This window comes from Littorina saxatilis, linkage group LG2 (genome assembly GCF_037325665.1).
Source record: "Littorina saxatilis isolate snail1 linkage group LG2, US_GU_Lsax_2.0, whole genome shotgun sequence".
NCBI classification, from domain to species: domain Eukaryota; kingdom Metazoa; phylum Mollusca; class Gastropoda; order Littorinimorpha; family Littorinidae; genus Littorina; species Littorina saxatilis.
In genome coordinates, this window is record NC_090246.1 from 8362691 (window position 1) to 8376080 (window position 13390).

Genomic DNA, 13390 nt, shown 5'->3' on the forward strand with positions numbered 1-13390 from the left:
CGCACAGGGTACAGTACCCAGTAAACGCCCACCCCCCATTTTCGATCATTATCTTTTGGAGTTATAAAGTTGTTGATAGACAATAAAGCAACACTATTTCCTTCATGGTTTGCTTGCAGAATTCCTTTTGTGTGTGTGTGTGTGTGTGTGTGTGTGTGTGTGTGTGTGTGTGTGTGTGTGTGTGTGTGTGTGTGTGTGTGTGTGCGTCAGTGCGTGCGTGCGTCAGTGCGTGCGTGTGTGTGTATGAGAGAATGAGAGCCAGAGGAACTTTTTGTGCAATAATGCATCCTTTGAACACTTCCTTGCCAAGTGAACAAAAACTTGTTAATCTAGCAAAGGAACTGCAACTGCAAAGGGTATAGTACCTAGTAAACGCCCACCCCCAACTTTTGGGCAACATTGTTGCATAGGGGGGGGGGTGTGGGGGGGGGGGGGCGTATATACTAGGTAGTTTACGGTAGTTTTCTCTTTTGCTAAAACTACGCACATGAGTATTCAGTCGATGTTTGAACATTTTCAGATTCATCATGTATTAACCACCGTCGGAGATCATGGCCAAAGCATCGATAAAGACAAATGTGAAAAAATGCCGCAAATACAGAAACAAGATGGAACAGGACCCCAAGTGTCAAGAACAGATGAGGGAGAAGAACCGAAACCGGATGCAGAAAACCCGGCGAAAACATCAAACTGTGGAACAGCTGGAACATACCCGAAAACTTGCAAGAGAGCGACAGCAGGTGTATGAGTAAGTGCCTTTACGTATTTTACAACTTTGCACGAAATGAATCCCGTGTGTGTGGAATATGAATCCTTTGCTAGACCCGGCAAGATTATTATTTTTTGTGTGGGGGATGATTATTGAATAGAATGGTGATGGCAGTGTGAGACTACGTGATAGTCGCATTCGTGCAGTGAATGGCACTCGGCTGTGAGATCCCAGCTTTCCCATAGTTCCACTTTGGGTAGGTGTCAAGAAGTGGTGTTTGGTGCGAATAAAGAATTTCCCAACAAAAACCGTAATACAATCACAACAAGAATTCTCTTTAAACTTCACACTGGAATTTAGTGCACTTTGCATACACTAACCTTTACATTCCAGCTATGTATTCAAGCTTCAATAATATACAACATAGTAAATCATTTACCTTAAGAGACCCGTCTCTTGAAAGAGTGCTTGTTCCCCGAACAAGACCCACACGCGCTGACAACCTGCTCGGTTGAGAATGTTAAACGCTGTGCTACTTCCAAGTCAAGAATAACTATATCTTTCCAACTGGTAAACACTGATCAGTTTAAGTCAAGGATATTCCCTCGTGCAATACACGAAACCCGTGATAACCTTCTAACCTGTCCCTACACATCGCAATTCAATCTTTAGGGAGGTTAAAATCACGACGTGTTTCACAGCTCAAATATCCTACTCACGTTTCTTTTTCAGTGCAAGGAAAAGGCAAGAGCGACAAGGTGTTGCGGCCAAGGGGACAGCAAGGGAGAAGGTAGAGAAAAAACGAGAGAAATGGCGTCAGGCATCTCAAAACTACAGGGACGGGATAACCGCACAGAAGAAACGGCGTGTCAAAGAGAAAAGAATGTCCCAAAAATACAAAAAGAAGGAGGCGAAAATGGCTGCTGAAGTTGCCAAAGTCGAAAAGGCAGTCCAAGCTCAGGCGGCCTTTCAACAATCTGGCTGCCCATACCCTACACAGGGAGCTTACAAGAGGGCTGTCAGTCGAATGAAAGCCAAGTTCAAGACGCAGGGGGCGAAACTGGCTCATCTTTTTAAAGGTGTTGTGAAGTATTCAGACCCCAAGACAAGAAGAGCATTAAAAGTACTGAATGTGTCCTACTCCACCCCAGACAAGACGCCAGACCCACGTTGGCAGCCTCAGCAAGAAAAGAGACGTAAACACGCTAAAGCACAAGAGGCGACTAGCCCAGGCTTTCAAAGACTGTGGCGAAATTGAAAAAGTCGGGATCAACAAGAGATTTTCTCTTACCTTGGGGGAGCACAGTCCCTACAAGAGGCGGGGGATTGGATTTCAAACGGCCCTCACAGACTTCTTCCACAAGAATTCCTGCCCTGATCCTTGTAAATCTACAAAGAAGCGGCAGCTGACCAAATCTGTGAAGGAGCTCCACAAAAAGTACACTGCAGAGACGGAGGCAACAGTTTCATTGAGGACATTTCACAGACACAAGCCAGCCAACGTTTCTTCTGTGAAGAAGTTAAAGTTTCGGCAGTGTCTGTGCGAAATATGTTTGAATCCCAAACTGAAACTGACCCGGCTTAACCGTTTCTTGTCAGAGAAGTGCGATAGTGTGAGAGATCTGTTAGATGAAAGTGTGTGTTTGTTTGAAGTATTTCCTGCTTTGATGTGTGTGGATCGAAAGTGTTGCAAATGTAGACCGGAGCGTGTGAGAGAAAGACTTGTGAAAGATTTGGGCGAAAACATGAAGAAACGTGTGAGTTGGAGTAAATGGGAACAGGTGAAAAAAGGAAAGTCTTCACGGATGGAGAAAGTGCGAAAGGAAGGAACAGTTAAAGCGTGTTTGCAAGAGTTGTTGCAGGAACTGGGTCCTTTGTGCAGGCATGTCTTCAATGCTGAGTGGCAGCGAAAGCAGCTGCAGTCTTTGAAGGCAAAGCTTCCTGAAGGGTGGGTTATTGTCACCTGTGACTTTGCTGCAAATTTCTTGTGCAAGTTCCAGGATGAACCACAAAGCGCCCACTGGGGTTATAGTCAGGTAACATTGTTCCCAGCTGTGGCTTTCTTTAAATGCCCAGGCTCTGACTGCCAGGAACTGAGGCGTGACACACTAATCTTCCTCGGTGATGATTTGAAACACGATGCCCATTTTGCACAGGCATGCGTGCAGCAGGTTCTGCAACACCTTTCTTCAGTTCTCCCTGATCTGAAGAAGGTTATCCTTGTCAGCGATGGCTGCTCTGCGCAGTTTAAAAGCAAACTGCCCTTCCTGTATCTGTCACATACGGTAGTGCCAGGATACAGTGACGTGTCCATTGAAAAAGTTTTTTTCGGTTCACGTCACGGTAAAAACGACAGTGATTGGTGTGGTGGTGCAGTAAAGCGCTCAGTTACCCAGGACATTGTGGCTGGCAGAGTGACGGTCACCAACGCGCGGGATATGTTCCGTTACTGTTGCAAGACATTGTCACTGTCTCCTTCCACTGACGGTCTGTGTGGGCACAAATCACAAAAGTTTTTTCTCATTGAGGAACACCAGATTAGCAGAAAAATGAAGTCTGCATTCTTGTTGACTGTTCAAGGGACACACAAACTACACCATCTGCGGGCCATGGCACCAGGCGTGCTTGCAACAAGACAGTTGTCTTGCTTTTGTGAGCATTGCATGGCTGGAGAGTACGATGATTGCCTGTCCTCTGACCATGTTGATCAGTGGAAGATTGTGAAGATGAAGAACCCTGGCCCAGGTTCTTTTCTTCCTGAAATGAATCCCACCCTACCTCATGAAAAAGGTGATGAGACACTTGTCACTTCAAGTTCAAATGACGAGTCAGACGAAGAATCTCATGTCATACCAGATTCTGACTCTGAGAAGGAAAGTGCAATCATTTCCTCGTCTGAATCAGACTTGGGTGTGGAAGAGGAGTGTGTGATTGTGAAAGTTGAAAGCATGAGTGTGGAAGAAGAAAGCGATCGAGTGGTGGAAGAAGAAAGTGATGGAGTGGAAGACACAAGTGCTGGGCTCGAAGAGCATGAAGACAACAAAACATTTTTCAGAAAACTCAGCACTGAGCTCACTTCATGCGCTAGCTTTTCGGAGGTTCAGGAAAAGGCAAGATTCTGGCAGCAACACGCTGAGGATATCAAAATTCCCGATTCTTCCAATGAGAACCCCGCACTTGGTTGCAGAATTGACAGTCAAGCAGCCACTCTTCTGCCATCGGACTTGCAGGGGAGATGTTTCCCACTATCTGTGTATGGAGATGGGAACTGCTTTTTTCGTGCATTGAGTTTACTACTTTATGGCACTCAAGATCACCATCAGGAGATGAGAGTTCGAGTTGTCATGGCCATGGCTTTGAACCCAAAGCTCTTTCTTGATGGGAACAACTGGCGTCGTGAATTTCACAATGTTACTGGTGAAGAAATCATTAAAGTAGCTGTCTTGACATCGGCTGAACCAGCGTCTTCATCCCCCTTTGAGGATGAAGTTATGGCCATGCGCAAAAATGGCACCTACGCTGGTTTGTGGGAGTTTTTTGCTGCTTCCCATGTCTTGAAGCGTCCCATCCAATCCGTGTTTCCACCTCTGGGATGGGACATTTACAGACTTCATTGTCACCGAATAATCAAAGCACCTTGCTGCAAGAGCAGTTCAAAGTTAATCATCATGTGGACATCTCTTCGGGATGTCATCAACGAAGAACACTGGACCCCAAACCACTTTGTTCCACTTGTCCCCCGGTTTCAGTAACCTGTTACACCAAAACATGTAAATGACAAAGAGCTCTGCGCTGAATTTAGAGAATACTACAGAGCTTGCTGTGTCGTACCAGATTTACAAAAGTTGCTTTTTACAGTTAAGTTTAGACTAAATGTTTTAACATTGACGGGGAATCGCTTATAAGGGTGTGTGTTAGTGTGTAAGTGGGCGTCGTTGTGTTTCTGACTGTCATGTGCATGTGCGAATGTGTGTATGTGTGTGTGTGTGTGTGTGTGTGTGTGTGTGTGTGTGTGTGTGTGTGTAAATATGACATGGTTAGAGACATCGGGTATTCTCTTTTTGCTGGCATAAAGTCGGAATTTCGTTTTGTGTTGTCGTTCTTATGTTCGACATGTTTGCGTAATAAATACAATGTTAAAATTGCAATTTATCATCAATGTGAAACCAGAGTGTGTACTATTTATGCATTGACATCGTTTAAATGAAATTGTTCGGACACTTCATGTAGAATAGAATGACAAAAAATAAGTTAATGTGTGTATGTGTTAATAAATATAAATCAGATAAATCGGGTATTCTCTTTTTGCTGGCACAAAGTCTGAATTTCGTTGTGTGTTGTCATTCTAATGTTTGACATGTTTGCTTAATAAATACAAATTCACATTGCAAATTGTAATTAATGTGGAAGCAAAGGGTGTAATATTTATGTATTGACTTCGTTTAAATGAAATTGTTCGGACACTGCATGCAGAATGGAAGGACAAAAATTGAGTTATTGTGTGTGTAAATATGACTTGTTTAGATACGTTCAGCATTCTATTCTTGCTGGCATAAAGTCGGAATTTTGTTGTGTGTTGTCGTTCTTATGTGTGACATTTTTCGCAATAAATACAAAGTCACATTGCAAACTATCATTAATGTGAAACCAGAGTGTGTATCATGTATGCATTGACATCGTTTAAATGAGATTGTTCGGACACTGCATGTAGCATGGAACGACAAAACATAAGTCATGTCATATTTCAGATATCAGTACATTTACAAATGGACAACACCAGCAAACATGAACCAAGTCTGGTCGACCTTAGTCAAATGTCAAGGTCAAAGTGGCGTTATGGTTTGGGTAAAAAAAAAGGAAATTGTATTGAACTTCAATTTATATAAAACCAAAGTCTGGTTGATCTGTTTTAAGATTTAAGGTCAAATCTTTTATTTAAGGTCAAATCAAATAGAAATTTGTTGATGCTTAAATCTTTGAAACTTCCAACAGGTTTGAGGTTTGACAACTTCTGGACTTTGAAATCTGGTATGGTTGATCCTGGTAATATTAATTGGTCAAAACATCAAGATCAACAATTATAAAATAAGCACTTTCACCAATGTCAAGTGAGCAATAGCAGCAAACGTGAGTCTTATAAAGATTATCACTTTTTGTGTGACCTCAACTTGACCCCTCTGAATGCTCTCAATCATGGAAATTGACCACACTTTGATTATAACCAAACAACATCAAAACTTTGGAATGTGTGAAGTTTCAAAGGTGTTGCTTAAAAGGCGTTCGTGAAAATGACAATTGTATGTGTCTGACTTCAATGCGACCCCGCTGCGACCTTGCCGTTTGATTTTATCAACCAGACTTTCATCATGTGTGAATGACTTCAAACACTATAAAACTAGTTGAAGAAATTGACAATTTTTCAAAGTTTAAGCCAGATGGCACTGCTGTGACCTTGAAATTTGACAAACATTAACCAGGCGGTCACCTTTTTTAGAAAATATCCTTAAAGGATCTTTAACCTTACTGTGACCTTGGAATTTGATGAGGTTTAATTTAACTTGCGTAGTGTGCCAAGTTTCAAGGCCCTAGCTTCAAAAACATATGAGAAAACCTCATTGAAAAAAATGTATATGTTTGACCTCAACGCGACCCTGCTGTGACCTTGACTTTTTCAACCAGACTTTAATCGTGTGTGAACATTATACACTAGAACTGTGTGTATTTTCAAAGCTCGTGCTATAAACGCGCTGAATAAATTGAAAATATTCCACATTTGGACCAGATGTGACTCCGCTGTGACCTTGAACTTTGACAAAGATTAACAAGCAGGTCACTTTTAATGAGGTTTTATAAAAATGCTGAAAGTATGTGAAGTATGTAAAGTCTAACTGATCTAGTATTAAAACATGTAAGACGTGACAACGACAATTTTCCAGTTTGCAAAGGAAATTTAACCTCGCTGTGACCTTGAAATTCAATGTTGTTTAATGTGATGTGCACCATACCTGGAGGTCATTATACTTTGGTTGTGTGCCAAGTTTCAAAGCCCTAGCTTTAAAAACGTGCGAGATAACCTTAATGCTATGACTCAGTGCCGTTTTGAATGATATAACGAACAAAATTATCGTTATTTGTAAAATCATTTGGGTAAATTTATCTTTTCTTTTCGTAATTGGGTTCCAGCATCTGTTGTCTTAACAAAAATCACAATATCAGTCGTGTTTGTCAACTTTTATTTTTTAGCCCCTTTGTCCGCTTTTCGTGCGCACCTTTTGGCACTTAGTCATATACATAAAATATTGGACTAGCAAAGTCATCAAACACAAGACCAAACAAAAACAAAAACAAACTGAGCCGGCTACTTTCGATACGAATAAAGGGAATAAATGCGAGAGTTATGTCCCTTAAAAGTCGAAGAGGAGACCACTCCGAAGTAAATCAAGGGAGAGCACTAATAACTGATTTTCAACGAACGAACTCGGAAGAAAGAGTTTGCACCAGGGAGATTGGAAAAAAGCGGGCTACAACATCACGAAAGGAACCCACCAAGAGAGTTTAACCGTAATTCAGAGAGCAGAAGACGGATCTGGACTGAGAAGTAAGCCTTCAAGAGTTTTCCACGTAATCGTATCCAGATTCGCTCAGGAGTTATCGAGTGATTTGCAAAGTAACTGCCAAGTCATCGACTATCGAGTGAGGAGTACGTATAATTATTCTTTACAGCTGCCACAACTCTTTTTCACTATCACTGTCACTAGTATCCGACTATTTTTGAGATTTGCAAAGTTTATACCATTGTGAGAATCTGAATCTGATACAATTACAGTGACCATTGGGCCGTCTGGTTGTTGTTTTTCTCTTTGAGTTTGAGTTTTATGTTTTTACTTTGAGTTTTACTTGTTTGTTGATTCTATCTGGATCTGGCTGCCCCACATGGTGGTGTTCGTGGGGAGTACGTGACAGAAGCGGACTATTTCGTTAACTGTTTACAACTTATAAATTCCCATTTTGAAAACATGTATAGGCCTACAGCTACATGACTTTTTCAGATTAAAAATCTGTCGGCAATGTGGAAAAGAGGTTGAACTGGTAACAGGAACAGTGAGCTGGTTGATCAACTTGATGGCATGGCTGTACCAAGTCATTCAATTGGAACGGAACCGACAAAAACACCAATGTTTCCATTCTTCTTTGTGCTGAAAGTTTACACTGACAGGGACAACAAGTAAGTGACATTTTAAACTCTTTTAAATTACCTGTACCACTTGTATAACACACACACACACACACACACACACACACACACACACACTGACACACACACATTTCAAACATCAAGTTTTTCTGTTCACTTTCAGTGATGGACGGCCTATCTGGTGGCCTGTAATTATTCCAGTGTCTTGGGGGCACAAGAGGCAAAACTGTTTGATGTTACTTTTTGTGTTTTTATTTCTGCATGCTTTATTTGGATTACTAGAAAACCTCTTTTTATTCCTTTGTGCAAATCTATTTGACCTTTATTCTTTTACTTTTAGTGAAAAACAAAACTGCCTGAGTTGGTGGGGGAGCTTCTGGACTCCATGTCAAAAAACAGTCGGCAGGGTGATGACAGATGGCTGTACCAATGAGTCATTCAGATAGAAAAGGAAGCAGACACCAAGGATTCCATTCTCTGTGCTGAAATTGTGAAAAGTTGTACTCTTTAACCAGTAAGTTAATTATTAACAACAAATTATAAAATTTAAAAACCCTGTTTTTTCTGACATTTCAAATTTAATGTAATTTGCAATACGGTACTAGCATAGCTGAATTTGGTATAAATTTATGATCCACTGTTGTGTAATGTTTGCAACACACACACATACATTCAAATATGTCTGAATCAGTGATGGACATTTCTTGTTTGATTCACTGTCTTGGATCAAATTTTCAAACAAATTTTGCTTTTCTTGTGTGTGTGTTTGTTTTTGTTTAGCCCTTAATTGCGATGCACAGACAGACACACACACACACACTTAAAGACACACTCCCTTTTAGGACCTTGCTTTTTTCATATTTTCTGTGAATAACCTTTGTGAATCATCAATCAACGGCCTTTTTAAGACACCCAGGGGTCCTTTTTAAGGCCTATTTTTCTCAGATATTTTGAGGTCTAACAAGGGGAGTTCCACTGTATGAGCAAGCCTTAGTTCTATGTTTAAGTATAACAATGGGTGAAGTGCATCTGACTTTATATTTGTCATATCATTTTAAAAGCCCCTAAAAAGTTTTGTTGATCATCATTATAAAAATACAGTCATGAAATTTCTGGCTGGATACTCAGTCCTCTCTTGTGTTACAGATGCTGTGAAGCGACAGGAGGTGCTCCTTCGGCAGATAAGGACAACAACAAAGAGTTTTGTATCACTTTATGGAACTTGTTATATATCTTTCAGGGTCCTAAATGGAGGGTTTCACTGGAGCAGTGACTGTTGGACAACAAGTGCAGGGTGTGTTTGGACCTCCTGGATCAACATGTGTGCAGAACTGCTGAGGGCTTGAACTTCATGGGTGTGTGTAAGAAATTTCATATTAGATTTTGATATTAACATATTCCTGTGGTGCTATATAATTTAAATTATATGAGTAAATGAATATGTCTGTATGAATGTACGTATTTGCTGTGTCATTGTGGCATAGATATATAGACCTATAGCAATAACAAGACATACATGCTGTGAATATATGCTTTTATGCTCTCCTTGTACAAATCTGAATTAACTGAAATTTTTCTTAATGGCCTAGCACAGCCAGCTCTTTTCGACCTTTACATAGGGCCACAGTCAGAGATTGTAGAGTACACAGAGACCATTCATACTTCTTTGCGCTTAGGTAGGACTGCAGGTTATGTTTTTATCACGGCTTTGTCAACATACTGTCATTTCTGTCCGGCTGACAGTGCTGCAAACATTCATTGAATTGAAAAATGTGTTCGTTATTGTTTGTGAACATCCTTTTTTAAAAGACCTGGAAAAAAGCCCCAGAACAGATTATATAATACATGATAATATGTAATTGAATTTAAATTTTCTTTTCAAATCAGTGTCTTTTTACAAATTAGCCTTTGTTAGTTTTATGAGTTTAAAGGCATATGTACTCGATGACTATACACGCTAATTGCTTTACCAACAGCTGGAGACATGCTAAATTAAGTTCCCTGCAAAATATTTTGGTCTAGGACCCCTTCAATGTTGAGATATGTTAATTTTCATTTTGATCTGGATCGTCCTATTTATAGATTTGGCAACACATGTAACGTTGATGCAAGGGAGCTAACACCGCGGCTTTGTTGGCAGCCTCACTTTTTCAGAGGCTAGAACAAGCTGTAATGCATGTATTATGGTCCGCGCATGGTGACATATCGTCATTATATGGTCTTATGGTGCGTTTGACATCGATTATGGGCAAACTACACTTTGTAAACACGGGAGCGCGTACATATGCCTTTAAGTCAGATATCAACACATACTGAATGCATAGTTCAGTCTTGAGTGGGAGAATGTTTGAGGCATAAATTGCTTTTGACAACAACAAAAGTTCCCAGTTAAATAGAGAAGCTCCCCCAAAATCATTTTATTACACATGCCTAAAGCCAGCATAGTGCAAGCAGATTTATTTGTGTATGTGCTTGTATGTACAAAGACAGATAATTTGTACAAGTGTTGGCTCTTCATTTTTAATTATTCCCGCAGTGGGGCACTGCGGTTATGAAATTAAAGGCCCCTCCTGTTTTTGGAACCGCAGGAGCTTTCTAGTTTGCTGTTAGGTAGATTTTTGGTTCCTCTTTCCTGTCATGCTATCTTTTTCTTCATGAATTCTTTTCTTTTTTCTGCCTTCTTGCTCATTCACCTGTATTTTTTTCAAAAATCTCTTCTCTTGCCGCTTGTCTCGCGATTCATGTATAGATAGTTTAATCTGTTAGTGTTCTGATGTAAGTCCAGCAGTAGATAGGTTAAGCCTATTTTAACATACTGGAAACTGGTAATCTTCCAGTAGGTATTAATTTGGTTTTACTAAAGCCTGCTGGGACACAAGTAATGGGTTAGTGCATTTGTAAACAGGAATCGCTTGACAAGTGGCCCTCTTCATCCCCCCCTTCCTCGTCCTGATATGGCTCTGCGTAGTCGGCTGGACGTTAAGCAACAAATAAACAAACAAAAAAAAATTTTAATTATTTTTTCAGGATCCTTGGGGGGTTCCACTGTATCTGTGACTTTTGGACAACATATCAAGTTCTGGTGGTTTTTTGACCTAATGGATCAACATTGTGCAGACCTGCTGAGTGCTTGAGGTAAATTGGTGCATTTAGATATATTGTTTTGCCTACCTGAGAGATACCACCCATGTGTCATGATGTGATAAATGAACCATCTCTTCACAGGCGTGTCTATCATGTAAATGAGGTTGGTTCAAACAACATGTCTGACAGGGATGTCATTTTCCACTGCTTATGCAAAATCTCCGAGACAAACTTCATTCTCAAAACATTCGTGAGAAAATGGCAAGCCCAAAAGTGTTCCGAGAATGACTTTGCATCTGTGACTTTGTAATCATGAGCAGTGGAATATATAAGGTCCCTGCCAGACTAGCTTGCCATGACCTCAATGATATTCCCACATGTGGGTGTATGGTTTAGTTACTACATGGGTTACTCTCTCCGGTACGTAGGAATTGAAAACAGAATAATTCATGGCTTGCTGTGTGGCACCAGATTTACACTTATTGCTTTTCAAATATGAAATATTCACGATGGGCGCAGTGGCGTGGTGGTAAGACGTCGGCCTCATAATCGGGAGGTCGTGAGTTTGAATCCCGGTCGCTGCCGCCTGGTGGGTTAAGAGTGGAGATTTTTTCGATCTCTCAGGTCAACTTATGTGCAGACCTGCTAGTGACTTAACCCCCTTCATGTGTACACGCAAGCACAAGACCAAGTGCGCACGGAAAAGATCCTGTAAACCATGTCAGAGTTCGGTGGGTTATAGAAACACGAAAATACCCAGCATGCCTCCCCCGAAATTGGCGTATGCTGGCTGAATGGCCATACACGTAAAAATCCACATGAGTGAACGTGGGAGTCTAAGCCCATGAACGAAGAAGAAGAAGAAAAAGTATTCACTTTTACTTGTGTAAACCCAGTAACACACAGTAGGCTATGTAGTGTTCTCTATTTGTATCATTGAAACGCTTCTGTCCCGTCAATCACACTTTAAATTGCCTTACATTTTGGATGACATATGCCACCCCTTTAGTATTCCACTGATAATAGTTTTAGCTAAATAGTTTCAGCTAATCGCTATGGAGTATGCAAACACTGGAATTATATGCGATGAAACACTCAAGCTGCTTTCTCTTGCTTATAGCTGAGAGCAGCACTGCAGCAGTGACTGTTGGGTGGAGGATCCAGTTCTGCCTGTTTCCGACATAATGGATCAACATGAGTGCAGACCTGCTGAGCGCCTTATCTTCTTGGGTGTGTATAGATGTATACATTTATTGTATTCATAAATTGTCACACACACACACACACACACACACACACACACACACACACACACACACACACACACACACAGAGAGATATACTGACAAAGACATTCATGCCTGCACACACGCAAGCACAAACATACACGCACCAGCACGTTTCAAACCCCACCACCGTCTCAGTCGGTGCAGCTGTTTCGGAGCCTTTAGTCATCATAATACACACACAGACAGACACAAGTTTTAAAAGTTAGATATATATGCACTAAAAGCCACGGCACTTTAAGTTAGCTTTCATTATCATTCTCTTAAAGTTTGGCCCTCTTTGCTTCAGTCTGCATGCTTTCTCATAGTCATACTGCTGTGTCATTGCAGGTTTCATTCCATGTTCTGGTGTGGATGTCATAAGCAAGAGAGCCTCCTGTTCACTTCCAGCAGATGACTGCATGGTGAAGGACCTTGATACCACTTACAGACGTCAAAGCAGCTAGCTAGATGCCATTGGAGAACAACCAAAACTATTCAGCGGGTGCCATCGGCGAACATGAATACAAGTTACAGGAAAGCAGATGTCACTGGCTAGGGAACCGGACAGCAGCTACAATAAACTTAATCAGATGCCTGTTGCAAATAATCTGGACACCAATCACAAATCAAATAGATGTGGAGGACAGAGAACATTTCATGTGATTATTGCCACATATATGACCCTGTTTGGAAAAAAAGGGACATACGCCACACTGTATACTTTCTGGTTACGTGCTGAAAACTCTCCATTGGACATTTAGTGAGTTTTGACTCACCGGGTCAGGAGGATGTCACTGATGGGGAGTATAATTAGGCTGACTTACAATGGGTAGACAGAATTGAACATTGTTGTTTTCTTGGATGGTTTTCAAGGTAGACTTTACAAAACTAACATACTGCTATGGTTTGATCAATTTCAAACATGACCACATTTGGCATTTTTTCAAAACCACATTTTTGACAAATATCAAGGATGTGTTGCGAAAGCATGTGTTCTTATTTTTCTGAAATGTTTTGAAAGCTAGATTTTTTATACTGTGCAGGCTATTGAAGTTGGATGACCTCTAGATGTGACCCATGTCAAATTGACCCTCATAAACTTTTAAGTTCACAGAAAATAATAATAATAACAGA

General features: G+C 40.8%; 2 protein-coding genes across 2 annotated transcripts in view; both read left to right on the top strand.

The window, feature by feature from the left end:
* LOC138958118 (uncharacterized) overlaps nt 1–13390 on the top strand; it is a 214971-nt gene that overhangs the window by 115884 nt on the left and 85697 nt on the right. The window lies entirely within an intron of this gene.
* Nucleotides 440–4754, top strand: LOC138957096 (uncharacterized). The gene is made up of 5 exons (XM_070328270.1): nt 440–748; nt 1442–1727; nt 1861–2147; nt 2592–2745; nt 3421–4754. Exons 1-5 carry the CDS (start codon nt 552–554, stop codon nt 4459–4461), a joined length of 1965 nt encoding a protein of 654 aa, XP_070184371.1. The 5' UTR covers nt 440–551; the 3' UTR covers nt 4462–4754.

Bases quoted from the DNA above. Each gene is read 5' to 3' on its own strand.
- LOC138957096 (XM_070328270.1), top strand. From the start codon at position 552: ATGGCCAAAGCATCGATAAAGACAAATGTGAAAAAATGCCGCAAATAC. The intron at 1,728-1,860 runs GTCAGTCGAATG...ACTCCACCCCAG, and splicing joins AGGGAGCTTACAAGAGGGCT to ACAAGACGCCAGACCCACGT. The intron at 2,746-3,420 runs GTAACATTGTTC...CATGTTGATCAG, and splicing joins CCCACTGGGGTTATAGTCAG to TGGAAGATTGTGAAGATGAA.